The 15,834-nt window shown below is 43.8% G+C and overlaps 1 protein-coding gene across 4 annotated transcripts in view; it reads right to left on the bottom strand.

Annotated features, from left to right (window-relative positions):
- Positions 1-15,834, bottom strand: part of PPP1R12B (protein phosphatase 1 regulatory subunit 12B) — a 142,135-nt gene that overhangs the window by 90,469 nt on the left and 35,832 nt on the right. For all 4 annotated transcript variants that reach the window (XM_068995935.1, XM_068995938.1, XM_068995939.1 and 1 more), the window contains exons 3-5: positions 15,561-15,679; positions 12,500-12,659; positions 9,678-9,822 (exon numbers count right to left, since the gene is read on the bottom strand). In XM_068995935.1, the coding sequence (XP_068852036.1) occupies positions 9,678-9,822; positions 12,500-12,659; positions 15,561-15,679 (424 nt within the window). The remainder of the gene's footprint in view (positions 1-9,677; positions 9,823-12,499; positions 12,660-15,560; positions 15,680-15,834) is intronic.

Below are 15,834 nucleotides of genomic sequence, written 5' to 3'. Positions count from 1 at the left end.
CGGGTCTAGAACTGAGGAGAAACCTCATTTTAAACCCCTCTCTTTTTCTTTTCGCCGCGTGGTCGGCGGCCATTTTGAAATTTCGGGCTGCCGCGTGGTCGGCCGCCATTTTGAAATTTCGGGCTGCCGCGTGGTCGGCCGCCATTTTGAAATTTCGCGCCGCCGCGTGGTCGGCCGCCATTTTGAAATTTCGGGCTGCCGCGTGGTCGGCCGCCATTTTGAAATTTCGGGCCGCCACGTGGTCGGCCGCCATTTTGTGTCCTTTTAATTTGAACTGCACCCCTTTTGCTGTTCTAAGTGCATGTGTGAACTTGTTTTAGCTGCACTCTTCTGGTCAGTGCTATCTAGCACCTTTATACTTCCTGTTAGTTTGGAGTGTTTGGGTTATTGGATTGTAGTTGTAATTTGCTTTATCTGCTTTAATCATAAGACACTACTTTGATATTTTGAATTACTGTTTGTGTTATTCATTATAATCTTTTTCCTTTAATTCGATTATAAATATTTTAAATTTATCTCTCCTTTGCTAATAAAGACAACTCTTGTTTCTTAAATTCTAAGTATATATGTATAAAACTATCTAAATTTCAGTTATACTTTAACCAATTTAAATATTCACTAATTATTCTTTTTATAATTAAAATTAATATTTTCTTGCAACATATTTGTTTCTCACCAGCCTACCATATTTAATTTTCCCACATATTCGCCATCATTCATTCCCTTATATATCTACTAACCCTGCTTGCTTTTCTCTATATTAGTTGTATTGTATTTTATGCTTATAACTTTATTATCATTTTTTTAATTGTGATAGTGTATTGAATTTAGGTTATTTTGTAACATTATTTCCTTATGCAATATTTTAATTGTTTTATATAATACAATACTTTGGTTTATTTAATTAATTAAAAAAAAAAAAAAAAAAAAAAAAAAAAAAAAAAAGGAAATTTTTTTTTCTTCTGCACTAGCTACTTGTTTGCTTCCCAGTAACAAAATGGGACAAGCGAATAGCAAAAAGAAAGACCTAATGAAGAAATACAAAATCTTCCCAGACAGTCCGTTAGGGCAAATGCTCCTAAAGTGGGAAGAAAATCTTTTAACTAAAGAAAAAGACCAGTGTCAAATGATTAGGTACTGTGTTTTTAAGTGGCCAAAACATAAAATTAACAAAGATAGACTCAGATGGCCCAAGTATGGGTCTTCTGAAAAATGGCTTTGTGAGGCTTTGCATTCTTATGTACATTACAAAGCTCCAAAACATTCTGATGAATTAGACTATGCTAAAATTTGGTTAAATTATTGGCAAAAACAAAATGAAGACCAAAGCAAAAAAATAGAATTGGAAGAGGAAACTAAATCTAATTCAATTGGACTTAATAAAAATTCAAACCAAATTTTTTCCATTGCAGAAGAACACAAACAGAAAGAAAAACAAAAACCTAAATTAAATAAACCAAAGTGGGACCCCCTAGACTACCTTCCTCCAGTAACTCCTCCAGAAAGGAGGGTCCAAATTGAACAAGAAAGGGTCCTTCCTTCATCAAGCCACCCAATCGAAAGGGACTCAGAAAATGAGAATGAAAGTGAAAAAGAAAATTCTGTTCCTTCCTGCTCTCACAAAAAGATAACCGGACAAAGAATTTCTTCTAGCCAGGATGGCCCAGCATCTTGCACTAGAAAGAAATCATTTAAAACACCTGACTGTCCCACCTGCCTTAGCACTCCCCATGAGTCTAAAATTTTACCTCTTAGGGAGGTACCCATGGGAAATGCTCAAGGAGGAATTGGTTATGTAGTTGTACCTCTAGCTTCATCTGAGGTACGGGAATTTAAAAAGGAAATGAAAAGCCTGATGGCTGACCCCATTGGTCTAGCTGACCAATTTGATCAATTCCTCGGCCCTAATATTTATAATTGGGGAGAGATACAATCCATCCTTCACTCCTTATTCACCATTGAGGAAAGAAAATTGATTAGAGCTGCAGGAGTGACAGTCTGGGACAGAGAAAATAATTCTAATCAAGGCCCCATTGGAGAACAAAAATTACCACTGACAGACCCTGAATGGAACCCAAATTCAGAAGAGGGCAGGAGGAACATGAAGGACTACAGAAATTTAATTATAAAAGGGATTAGAGAAGCTGTTCCTCGAGTTAATAATATGAAAAAAGCATTTTGTGGGGAACAGGAAAAGGATGAGTCCCCAACAGCTTGGATGGCTCGGTTAAGGAATAACATTCAACTTTATTCTGTCATTGACTTAGACAGTGAGGGAGGCAAAACTATGCTAAAGGTACATTTTGTGCTTCACTCCTGGCCTGACATCAGGAAAAAATTGGAAAAATTGGAGAAATGGCCAGAGAGGGAACTAGATGAATTACTGGAGGAAGCCCAAAAAGTCTTTGTTAGGAGGGATGAAGAGAGGATGAAGGCTAAAAGCCGAATAATGAATAACAGTACTAATGCTCCAATCCACAACCCTCCTACACAAAGAACTTCACAAAGGGGCATCCCACAACAGCAAACCCAAATCTGCCCTCAACAACAGCCACAGGTTTGTGTTCGCAATAAACAATCTACCCCAATTGTTCAAAGATCTGAGAGGTTAATTTGCACATACTGTAATAAACCAGGCCACGGGCAGTGGTACTGTTTTAAAAAGCAGAGAGATCAAGGAGTCCTTCAAATGGAGGGACAAATTTTGAACAACTGAAGGGGTCAGGGGCTTTATTCTCTGGGGCAAAAACATCTTAAAGAGCCCTTGATAAAATTAGAAGCTGGACCCCAGAGACAACAAGTGGAGTTTTTAGTGGACACAGGTGCTGAAAGAACCTGTGTCACTGAAACACCTCCAGGATGTTTTATTTCTCAAGATACATTAGATATATATGGTGCTAATGGTGAAAGCTTTGCTGTTCCTGTAATTAAAAATGTAATCCTTTCCATACAAGGACGTACCCATACAGGGGATGTGCTATACCTACCTCAAGCTGGGATCAATCTTTTAGGACGTGACTTCCAAATACCTCTGAGGGTTGGGGTGGTACCGCAGGGTGGAAAAATGACCACTAAATTGTTTGTTTTATCTTTAGTAGATGAGCAACACATTGACCCGGTAGTGTGGGCCAAACCTGGCAACCGGGGAAAAATGGACATCACACCTCTAACAATTGAGTTGCTCCCAAATAGCCAGCCAGTACGTGTACCACAATATCCCCTCTCCAAGGACAAAAGAAAGGGCCTGAAGCCTGTTATCATGGACTTATTACAAGATGGAATTCTTGAGACCTGCAAATCCAGTTACAACACTCCAATTTTGGCTGTCCAGAAACCAGATAAGTCATTCCGGCTTGTACAAGATCTGCGTGAGGTCAATAAGAGAGTCCAAACCAGGTACCCACTGGTGCAGGACCCCTATACACTCCTGAGTCGGGTACCCCCAGCACATGCCTGGTTCTCTGTTATTGACCTTAAAGATGCTTTCTGGTCATGTCCTCTAGATTCTCATTGCAGAGACATCTTTGCATTTACCTGGGAGGATCCAGACACTGGACGGAAGCAGCAGCTGCGCTGGACTCGCCTGCCTCAAGGGTACACCGAGGCACCCACACTCTTTGGCCAAGCGCTAGAAGATTTGCTAAGTTCCTTTTCTCCACCCGAAGGGATTCAGGTAACTCAGTACGTAGACGACCTGCTCCTCTCTGGGGAACAGGAGTCTATGGTAAGAACTGCTACAATTCAGTTACTGAATTTTCTAGGGAGGAACGGGCTGAGGGTGTCAAAACCTAAATTACAATTTGTGCTACAGGAGGTGAAGTATTTGGGACATCTAATTGGCCATGGCACAAAAAAACTCAGTGCTGAAAGAGTAGAAGGAATCCTAAATCTACCACCTCCAACTTCAAAACGAGAAATTCGGCAATTATTAGGCCTATTTGGATACTGCAGACTGTGGATTGATCAGTATTCACAATCTGCCAAATTTTTATATGAAAAACTAATAGAAGAAGAACCTTTTAATTGGACTAATTCAGACACACAAAAATTACAAAATCTGAAAGAGAAATTAACAAAAGCACCTGTTTTAAGCCTTCCTTCACTAGAAAAACCCTTCGATCTATTTGTTAATGTGGAGAAGGGAGTTGCCTATGGCGTCTTGACCCAGGAGTGGGGAGGAGTCAGGAAGCCAGTTGCTTTTCTTTCCAAATTACTGGATCCAGTGTCCAGAGGATGGCCCGTCTGCATCCAGTCCATCGCCGCAGCAGCTGTTCTGGTCTCGGAGAGTCAAAAACTCATTTTTGGTGGAGACTTGACAGTGCATACACCACACTCAATCAAAACCATTTTAGCTCACAGGGCTGCAGAGTGGTTAACTGACCCAAGAATAGTCAAATATGAAGCCATTCTCATGCACTCAGACCACCTGAGGTTAGTTGTGTGTACACACCAAAATCCAGCTCAATTTCTTTATGGGACCCCATCAGAAAAAGAAATTGAACACAATTGCATTGAGATAATTGACATCCAGACAAAAGTCAGAGAGGACCTGGTGGACTGTCCCCTCAATGAAGGGGAAATCCTCTTCATTGACGGGTCATCTCGAGTGGTGGATGGAAAGCGATGCTCTGGCTATTCAGTGGTCGATGGACACCAAATGTGTGTGCTAGAAAAGGGCAAATTGCCACCAACCTGGTCAGCTCAGGTCTGTGAGCTCTATGCCCTAGAAAAAGCACTCCACCGACTAGCAGGAAGCATCGGGACCATTTACACTGACTCCAGATACGCTTATGGCGTAGTCCACACCTTTGGAAAAATCTGGTCCGAAAGGGGGTTCCTAAACACCAAAGGGAAAGATATCCTACATAAGGAATTGATCCTAAAAATTCTAAAAGCACTGCAACTGCCTCAGGTGATCTCAGTGGTGCATATTCCAGGTCATCAATCGGGAACCACAAAAGAAGCTCGGGGGAACAACCTAGCAGACTTGGCAGCAAAAGAAGCAGCAGTGGAAGAAGAGGTAAAAGTGATGGAAGTAAACCAACTTCCAACTAACACCACCACATCTGACACTATTCCACAAACTAACATTTTACCCACGCCCATTTTTACTGATCAGGAAAAACAGAAATTAGTTTTAATTGGTGCCAATGAGGATTCTCAAGGCCGCTGGTATTTACCAGATAAACGCCAAATTTTAAACAAAAATTTAACCCGAGAAATTCTACAAAATATTCACCAAAGCAATCATTGGGGTTCAAAGGCTCTGGCGGATCACTATCTCAGAACCTTTGGATGCACTGGTGTTTATGAAATAGCCAACCAAATAACCCGGGACTGTGTAATCTGTCAAAAAGTTAACAAAAAGGTAATGAAAAAGAACACGGGCGGAGGAATTGAATTAGCAATCAGGCCTTTCCAAAACATTCAAATTGACTTTACAGAAATGCCTCCTGTCCAGAGGTGGAAATACCTATTGGTAATCGTTGATCACCTTACCCACTGGGTGGAAGCTATTCCAACTGTCAATGCAACAGCCCAGACAGTGAGTAAGGTGATCCTCGAGCAAATTATCCCCCGTTATGGGATAGTCCACCGCATAGATTCAGATCGAGGTACTCATTTTACCTCCCAAATTGTACAACAATTGGCTCAGCAATTAGGAACAAATTGGAGATTACACACCCCGTGGCATCCACAGAGCTCTGGGAGAGTGGAACGGATGAACCAGACAATCAAGAACACCCTCACAAAATTAATGCTGGAAACAAAATGGACCTGGGTAAAATGCCTTCCACTTGCTCTTCTTAGAATTAGGACACAGCCAAGATCTGATTTGGGTTGTTCACCATATGAGATGTTGTATGGATTACCCTACCTTGCTACACCACAAGAGTTGAATGTGAAAGAGTGTGGAAACACCAATGTACAACAATATGTACAGATAATTGCCAAAAATCTAGAGTTGCTAAGGGAAAGAGGTTTTCTACCACAAACTCCCCCACTTGATTTTAATTTACATCACATCAATCCAGGTGACTGGGTGTTAATAAAATCCTGGAAAGAAAAGTCATTAACCCCATCCTGGGAAGGTCCATTTCAGGTCCAGCTAACCACTGAAACAGCTGTCCGGACATTTGAAAAGGGCTGGACGCATGTCAAGAGGGTGAAGGGTCCAGTAACACCACCAATTGAAGAGAAGAAACCTCCAGACAAACCATCAAACTAAACACCCTGTTTGAAATCTCCACTCAGCATCCCTCACTCCAAGTTAATAAAATCCTGTACTCCCAGTTCTTCCCCAGTTATACCTCAGTAATAAGTGCTAGCTACAAGTTGTTAAACTAAGTTGAAAATATTTTGCTGTTAATTCTGTTCTTTGTTATTCCCTTTTACAGATTCTGCCTTCACACAACCATATTGTCACATCAACTGTATAGTAAGGCTCCATTTGAAGCCAGCATTCTCTTCCAATAACAGTCCAATCAGACTCCAAAATTATGGGCACGATAACTCTAATCTTTGACAAGGCCAACCCTAAAATAACCATGAGTTTCCAGAAGCCTGAGGTCACTGAAGAACCATCTGAAGGTGAGATGCCTAAAGAAAGGACGAAAGAAGCAAAGATGACAAGCCCCACCAGCAGAGGCAACCCAAATGCTGACAGCTCCTCTCGGGTATGCCAAAAGGGGAAAGTGAGCAACATCCTGCTACTAAGTGTCATCTGTCTCTGGGTCCTCTGGCCTCCCTTTACACAAGCAGCCGACAGCCGCTGTAACAGATGTTACAAGACTGTGTACCAGGCAGAAGGAGGCTCATTTCAAATTCGACACTTTTTCCGAGCACATACTTATGTTAATCCATCTTGTTATAACATAACAAGGTTGAGTATCTGCTCAGAAAAAGGTCACAAGTACTGGATTGGCAAAAACATTGGCACCCAAATACATAAGCAGAAGGGAGAGTGTCCCTCCCAAGACGATTGGCTCTGTTTCAATTTTAGATACATAACCAAGACAGAAGATTTGTTAAAAAGAAAGACCTATGACACTGATCTGATCCAAGAGGTGGTCATAGAAGAAAAGGAAAAACAAAAAGAAAACAATCCTTTGATGTCAAGGAAAAACTTGTTTATTGACCTGGCAGAAAGGATTGGACAGCAGCTAAATTTAACAAATTGCTGGGTGTGCGGAGGAACTTTAGAATCGGAGAGTTGGCCTTGGCGGGGAGTCAGTCTTGGACCCCCCGATTTACTCCGACTGAGTAATCTCTCCCCCACAACCCGACATGACAATGAAACCTGGCTGCTAAGCAATACTGTTATTGGAGAAGAATGCATCTGGAGGAAAGGAAGAAAATTTTTAAAAGAAGTTGGTGAGACAATATGCAAAAGGTACCTGGTAACTGATGGGCAAAAACATTGGTGGATACCTCAAGAACCAGATGTATTCTGGTCTGCAGAAAAGGTTAAAAACAAAAATTGCATTTTGAATCCTGTTAAAAAACTCTGGCAGTGCTGGGATCAAGGAAATCCATATTCTGTCCTGCCACAAATTTCCAAGTACTGGATTACAGCAGCAAGTATACAACCCCACTTCTGGGAAGCACCACAAGACCTCTACTGGATCTGTGGTAACCGAGCTTATTCCAACTTACCACCTCGCTGGAAAGGGAGCTGCACTCTTGGAGCCATTCAACCAAACTTCTTCCTACTTGCTGAAAACGCTGGAGCCCACCTTGGAATCTCCCTTTATGATGAACTTTTCCGTACTAAGAGACATGTAATAGGAGGGACCCAGAGATGGGGAGAAGAAGAGTGGCCACCTGAGAGGATCCTAGAGACTTATGGACCTGCAACATGGGCACAGGATGGGAGCTGGGGGTACCGAACTCCCATCTACATGCTAAACCGGATCATCAGACTGCAAGCACTAATTGAGGTAATCACTAATGAGACCTCTCTTGCTCTTGAACTACTTAACACACAGCAAGGGCAAACTCGAGCAGCCGTGTACCAAAATAGGCTGGCATTGGACTATTTACTAGCTGAAGAAGGTGGAGTATGCGGCAAGTTTAACACCTCAGACTGCTGCATCCATATTGATGATCACGGCGAAGCCATCACCAAGATTACCCAAAACATCAGGAAACTAGCCCATGTTCCAGTGCAGAAATGGCAGCCCTTGATCACTTCTGAATGGTGGGAAAATATTTTCCAAGGACAATGGTGGAAGAAAGCTTTAATTATTGTTGGACTTTCCCTTACAGGACTTATTTTTCTCCCTTGTTTAATCCCTTGCTTCATCCGTCTAATCACCACTGTCGTCCAAGGCATGCCACTGATCCAGGATCTTCAAGGACAACAGCAGCGTCCACCATTCGCTCAAAAGATTATGCATGTCAATAATAGTAACAATAAGAAAACTAGAAAGGAGAGAAAAATTGCCCAGCAAGTGTGGGACAGTTTTAAAGAGCTTGAATCTATCCCTGAAGAGTTATCCACCTCCACTTAAATGCAAAGACCAAAGATGTGAACATAAGAGAAAAAGGGGGGACTTGTCATACATGAAATCCCTATTTGTGCTTGGTCTTTGCATATTAAGTGCTTTAATTAATTTGAGCTTAATATTTTTAAATTGAATGTTAAAATCAATCCATCAGTCCAGGTACACTAATCAAGTTTTTATGGTCTTCCTGTGTTTACTGTATACCTTTACAAGTGTTTTAAGATGTGTTGGATGTATTTTTATGTTTTACTTGTATCTTGGTTTCAAGGCAGATTTTAAAAAAACCCCAGTTGCAACAAACAGCCCAGCCCCCCATAAGCACATGACCCTTATCTCAACTAATATCACCCCTCTGACCAGGAGGAGCCATTGGTGGACAGAGGTGGTCTGTCAAGGGGAAAACACCAACCGCCTTGAACCAGGGGGGTGGACTGTGGGTGGGCTGTGGGCGGACTGTGGGCGGAGCAAAAGCTATAAAAGTGTAAGAGAAGACACGCCCACTCTCTTTCCCTTCCTCTCCAGCTTGCTAAGGCAGTGCTGGAGAAGCCTACCCCTTTCTAGGGGCTTTTAGAAATAGATTTCTTTTTGACCAGCCTAAACTGCAAGTTTATTTTTTTTCTCTACCTGAGGTTCAGAGCTGTCTTAAGCCTAAAGCTCCTGAATCCCTGCGCTCCTGGGGCATATCTCTCGAGCCATCAGGATCCAAAATTTTTATATTTTGTTAGTTTTTTTTTTTTTTTTGCAATTTTTCAATTTTTCTGTTTTAATAAATTGTTTTAATTTCTAAAAAGAGTTGTCTCATTCCTCACAGGGACAAGGGCCTGGAGTGACAGGACAAGGAAGAATGGCCTCCCACTGTCAGAGGGCAGGGATAGACGGGATATTGGGAAGGAATTTTTGGCTGTGAGGGTGGTGATGCCCTGGCACAGGGTGCCCAGAGCAGCTGTGGCTGCCCCATCCCTGGAAGTGTCCAAGGCCACGTTGGACAGGGCTTGGAGCAACCTGGGACAGTGGAAGGTGTCCCTGCCGTGGCAGGGGGTGGAATCAGATGAGCTATAAGGTTCCTCCAAACCCAAACCAGTCTGGGGTTCTATGATTCCATGATCATGCAGCAGGCAGTAGTCGATAGTAATCTGGCTATAGAATACCCTGCATTAGTTGTGTACTGACCAGCTTGTTCCTGATGTCCATGTCACACAGGGCCTCAGCCAGGATGGAACACGCTTCCTTCACTCCCCAGTGAGCAGCAGCGTGGAGCGGAGTCCAGCCATCGTTGTCCTGGACGTTCAAATTAAACCCAGCCTGGATCAGGAGCCTGAGGAAAGAAGCAAGATTGATCTCTGCTCATCAGGAATGACTTCCTGGCAGAGCACATTTTCCCCTATTAGGCACCAAGTAGGTAGCCAGGCTCCCTAACAGCCAGGAGCTTCTGGACTTGGTTATTAACCAAAGTGACATCCCACCTGATGTGCTCGAAACTGTAATGGAAAGGGCAATGAATGAAAAGTGACGTTGATGTAAAACCTGCTGGAACACGTCAAACTGACAACGGTCCCTTCCAGCATGTCCTGAACTGGGAGAAACCCTTGGATTTCCCATATGGCATTGGTGACCCAGCCTGAACTCCTGCTCCAGTGGAGGAGAGAGCCTGGACCGGCTCAGGCACTGAGCACACAGACAGCATCCCTGCAACTGCCATCCCTGTGCCAGGGAGCCAAGCACAGCGCCTGCCAGGAGAGGGACATTTGGGAACTGGAGCTTGAGCTTGGTTTTCCAACAGCACAAGGCCACAGTGTGGGGTGGTCGACAAGGAGACCAACAGGACTGCCAGGGAAGCACCAGTGGCATTGACAGAGGTGACATTTGTATGCGAAACAACCCTTATTTGGATTAAACAACCCCAAATGCATTTTTTCAGAGACACCCTTGCACATTTCAAGCAAATCTTCCACAAGTGAACCTGCCTGGGATCTCCTTTCCTCACCTTCACTGCTGTGCCCCTTCCACCCTCCCTTCTCCATCAGAGCAGAACACTGGTGTTTCACAGCACCTGGAGCTTGAATATTTAACACCAAAACAAACACAAGAGGGTCATGGGGAGTAGTCTGGAGCTCCAGAGCCATATGCACACTGGTGTGGCTCACCTGATCACTGAGCAGCTCCTGTATCAAAACTATTATCCAAATTGCTTAAATATTGAAGAACATCCCAGGGGAATTCTGCAAGTCTGGTAAAACTGCTCCTGAAAATTTCCATTGTGAGAAATTCCCCCATCCAGAGCCACCATTGCATAGCATGAGGGAAATCCAGCATGACCCCAACATGGCACCAACAGCTTGGAAACTCCTGCAGCTTTACACCAATGTGCTACTGTGCTAAATAAAACACAGTCACAGCAGAGCAGCTGTGGGCTTCTCTGTGAAAGAAATTGTAAATTAGGTGCTGAGTTTCTGTTGATTTTCCAGCTGGCAGAAGGGAGAAACAGAGCTGCTAAGAGATTCAAGGTCACAGACAAATTCCACGACTCATTTAGAGTTAGCTGGCTCCTGGCTGTCAGCCCCTTTGGTTTAAGTCACTAAAGCTCTGGATTTGAACTTCAGCACGGCCGTCACATACACCAGAGTGCAACAATGTCAGCTTGCTGTGAGATGTGTTTATCATTACCACAATTAATGCCAAGGAGAGGCTGTGCAGAACTAAGTCACCCTGCACACACTGAACTTCATCAAGGAGCACTGGATTCACAGCCCTCCCCTGACAGGCCGTGGGACCAACACCTCAGATTCAGAGATATTACATTTCTATTCACATGAGCTGTGTTAGATTCCTGTTCTTGAGCACGGTACAGGCACAGACAGCTCATCACTCAATTATAAATTCTAATGACTGAATACAAATCAGAAACATGGAGTACAATAAAATGCTTGAGCTTGATATGAAACAGCTCTTAAGACATCAAGTCATGTCACTTAAAATTATGAAATTTAGGATCAAGATAGATGAACACTTCCAGAATGGATTTTAATGTGGGCAATAGAGTAACCCTGTAAAGACTATTTACAAGACCATGTAACAAGACAAGGGGGAATAAATTCACGTGGACAGAGGGCAGGGTTAGATTAGATATGAGGTAAAAATTCCTCCCTGTGAGGGTGGGCAGGCCCTGGCACAGGGTGCCCAGAGAAGCTGTGGCTGCCCCTGGATCTCTGGAAGTGTCCAAGGCCAGGTCGGCCGGAGCTTGGAGCAACCTGGGACAGTGGAAGGTGTCCCTGCCATGGCAGAGAGTGGGACAAGATGGGCTTTAAGGTTCCTCCCAGCCCAGTCTGTGATTTGATGATCTCTATGTTTATGGGCAGCTCCACCGAGACAAGGAGCAGAGAAAAAGCTTTACTGTTGGAAACCTTAATTTGACATTACCTGTAACAATATTAATGTTTTTTACCAGGAAATTGGGCAAGTTTATGTTCATAATAATCTTTTCAGTGCCAGGGCAGCAGAGCTGTCAGGTGCTGGAATCCTTCTGTCACTGCAGGAGCAGTAGCATGAAGGGGCAGAGGACAGTGAGACAGGGGTGAACACTGCATTTTCCCACTAGACTGGTCATGTTTGTGACTGTCATGCAGCGTGTATTGTCACTTGTATGTCAAAATTACACTTTTATCCCCTAATACTGTTTAGCTTGCTAGTCCTAAAATTATTACTCTAACAGTGAAAATTAGATCTCATGATTAGAAAAATTAGAGACCTCCTAATTTATGCCTCACTCTCCAAAAAGCTTTCATTACTTCAAAAAGGCCTGGAGGTATGAAAGGGAATCCTCCAGTCCCTATGTATTTCTGGGTGAACCACTATGGTTGGACACATAAAACCACAAGAGCCTTTTGAGAAACAGCAGCCTGAAAATCTCAGTATGGAACAAATTTCTCTGAATGTAAAGCAAGATGTCTTCTTCAGCCTTAATTTCACACATCAGCCCTGGGAGGAGCTCCTACCTCATGACTTCAGAATAGCCCTTGGCTGCAGCAACATGAAGAGCTGTGGCTCCTGTCCGGGGCTGCTTTATATCCTCAATTCTCCCACTGTTCAGCCACTGCCGGGCATCCTGGAGCATTTGCTGCTCCTCTTCTTTCCTTGACAGGTCTAGGTCTACACCTAAGGGGGTGAAGCACAGAAGAAGAGATGAACAAGAGATGAAAGCTCTGAAGTACTTGTTAAACTTACCTTACATTCCGTTTGCTATAAAATATTAGAAAACTATTTCTGATCTTCCACAAAACAATCAGCAAAAGCCTTTTCTATGAACTGGGAGAGCTCCTGTGTCATTGACAGAGACTTCAAAAACTGTCTGAGTTAAAAATTTTGAAAGTTGGGCCAGTGGTTGCAACCCAGCCCAATTAACTAAAAGCTCAGCTGAGCATTAAGGGTAGAAGGATTGAATTCTACATGGGTTGTGTCCTAGACCGAAACAACAGAGTCATGAACAACAGCTTAACTGACTGAATTGACCTGTAGTGAGGGTACAATCTGAGGATCCTGAGATGTCTCCTGCAGGAGCACGCTGACCTCAGCTCTGTGCTCACTCCACATTCAGGACACTCTGCACGTAACACACACAGGGATCTGCACTGCTCCAGAGGCATTCATGACAGGCATGCTGAGAGAAGTACTGAGTTATTCCACTGAGCAGCAAACCCCCAGATTCTGACAAAACACAATTTGAAATCATTTTGGCATGAGAAGGCCAGAAGAAATCTACTCTGATGACCTAAGTGACTGCTTAGGAGCAGGTGGAAATGTGGAGAGGCAGGGGGCTGACGTGGAGAGGGAGGCGTGTCTGGCTGACAGACTGTGTCAACTGTCGTTAAACCAGTGAGAGGCAAAACCAACCTTGACTTGTTTTCCTAAGTGCAGTTTTCACAGTAATGAGATCATGGAAGGACAATATATCAATCACAAGTATTGATACCAATGCAAACAGGATTAATCAGAGTAGAACCCTCCCACTCGGGAAAAAATACAAACGAGAAGATGACAAATCTCAAAAATCAGGAAAGGTCCTGAAAAGTAAGAGTCCCTATGGATTAATACTTTCAGTATAAGAATGACATGATTGCCAATTAAATTATGGGGCATTAGGTTTAAACCAGAACCAAGGAAAACACGTAACTCAGAGTCTGAGGTGTGAAACCCACTGCTGCAGGATTTTGCAAAGATCAGAAATAAACTGGCTTCAGACCAAGGACTAGACCAGTTTGTAGTATTACACACAATGCTGGACATGTTGGAGCTCCTAAGGAGGGCTGCACGAGCTCAGGAAACAGAAAGCCACAGGGCACTCACAAGTACACAGAAAACCAGTTTGGCTCAGGAATTTCTGGAGGCACAGTGGCTGGAGGCTGGGAGGGGAATTGTACACACTTGAGCTGTTGTTACAGTCTGGAGCAGGCATCTGCTCACAGCCCCCGCTGAGGACAGGCTGTGGAGCTGGACAGATGCTTATTTAAAGTTCAACCCCATTTCCTCCAGCAGTTATGATCCTTTAAACTGTGTGATGGGAATCTTCTCAGTGGAGACAGATGGTTGTTTCAGGGCATCTTAGCAGGATGCCACTAATGTGGTGAGGCAATGCAAGCAGAATCCCAAAAAGTGTCAGGCAAAATACCTGCAGGTGAGGCAGAATCACTGCCTCAATGTCCTGTATGGTTTCAATCACATTATTGCCAGGTTTGAGAGCATTTAAGGAACCTGAAGGTGCACAAGTCCATGGACCCTGGTGAGATGCATCCATGGGTCCCAAGGGAGCTGGTGGAGGAAGTGCCTAAGTCACTCTTCTGTTTGAGAAGTTGTGCCAGTCTAGTGAAGTTCCCACTGAATGGAAAATGGGAAACATAACCCCTGTTTTTAAACTGGGAAAAGAGGAGGACCTGAGGCACTACAGGCCAATGGGCCTCTCCTCTGTGTACAGCAAGATCATGGAGCAGATCCTCCTGGAAGCTACGCTAAGGCACATGGAAAATAAGGAGGTGATTGGTGACGGCCAACATGGCTTCCCTGAGGGCAGGTTGTGCCTGACAAATTTGGTGGCCCTGGAACATTAACACAGGTGACAAAGCAGCAAGGCAATGATCCCTTCCTAATTATACCTTAAAAAAACAAGGTAACCACCATGTGTCAGAATGTATCTGATAGAGGGACTGGATCCAATCCAGCATGCAAGCAACCCCCCCTTCCCCCCCCCCCAAAATCTACAGGAATAAAATAATCCAGACTGGAAAGAGTCTTTGGGGATCTGTAGTCCAAACACCCACTCCAAGAAGGGTAACTTCAAAGCCAGATCAACCAGCTCAGACATGAATGCAGCTGAGCTTTAACTGTGACCAAAGATGGAAGTTCCAGGAATTCCTTGGGTTCCTTGTCCAACATTCTTGATGGAATTCATAGACACAATTTAAACTTCTCACACACACATGCAGACATTCAACCACTCCCAAATGAATTCCATGAGTATGAAGAAAAATTTTAGACTGATAAAGCATTTCTTAACACCAGCCCCAAACTATTCTTCAGCCAGGGATGTTTGTGCAGGGACAGCCTGGAGAGCAGCCCCTCAGCCAGGCACACCTGATGAGAAAGGGGATATGGCAGAAGAAATCTAGGGAAAGATCAGGATAAAGCATGTCACTCCAGGCCTGGAATATTAATTTCCTGGTCCCTGCCTTTGGCAGTCCTGTAAATCACACCTCGGTTTCATCAAGTCTTAGTGAAACAAGACCTCTCATTGATATTAGAGGTCAGAATTAAATCTCACTTTTAAAGGAACCAGATCTGATGAATCAGATTTCAGGACTGTGGTGTCTTGCTTTGAAGAATCCCAAGGACAGAGACAACAAACCACCTGCATCTGCTCCAGTGTCCTGATAGCAAAGCAAAATTTGTCTGCTGCTTTCTGGGCCAGATCTCAGTTCTCTTCACCAACAGAGAACAAGGCAGCAGAATTCTCATACAGAAGCTCTTAGGGGTCCCAATGCTCACATATTCAAGCCCTTCCTTCACCTTGTTTCTTGACTTGCTCCAGAAGCAGGTCCTTCATGGCCGCCTCCTCCGCGATGTCGGACGGGACCTCCCCCTCACTGTTCACAGCAGCCACGTTGGCCCCATGGCTGATCAGGTACCTGCAGCAAGGACACCCAGGCCAGCACGTCACACCTCGTGTGCTTGGCTTCAGAGCAATGACACAGACAGTCAAACAGCACGACAAAGTATTTGCCTTTCTCATGCAAGCTCAGTTACCAAATGAGGACCCTATTCTTAGCCAATTTCTAGACTA

The sequence above is a fragment of the Aphelocoma coerulescens genome, chromosome 26 (genome assembly GCF_041296385.1).
Source record: "Aphelocoma coerulescens isolate FSJ_1873_10779 chromosome 26, UR_Acoe_1.0, whole genome shotgun sequence".
In the NCBI taxonomy this organism is placed as follows: Eukaryota; Metazoa; Chordata; class Aves; order Passeriformes; family Corvidae; genus Aphelocoma; species Aphelocoma coerulescens.
Note: the sequence above shows the minus strand (reverse complement) of the source record. Positions and strands in the feature narration are given on the sequence as shown.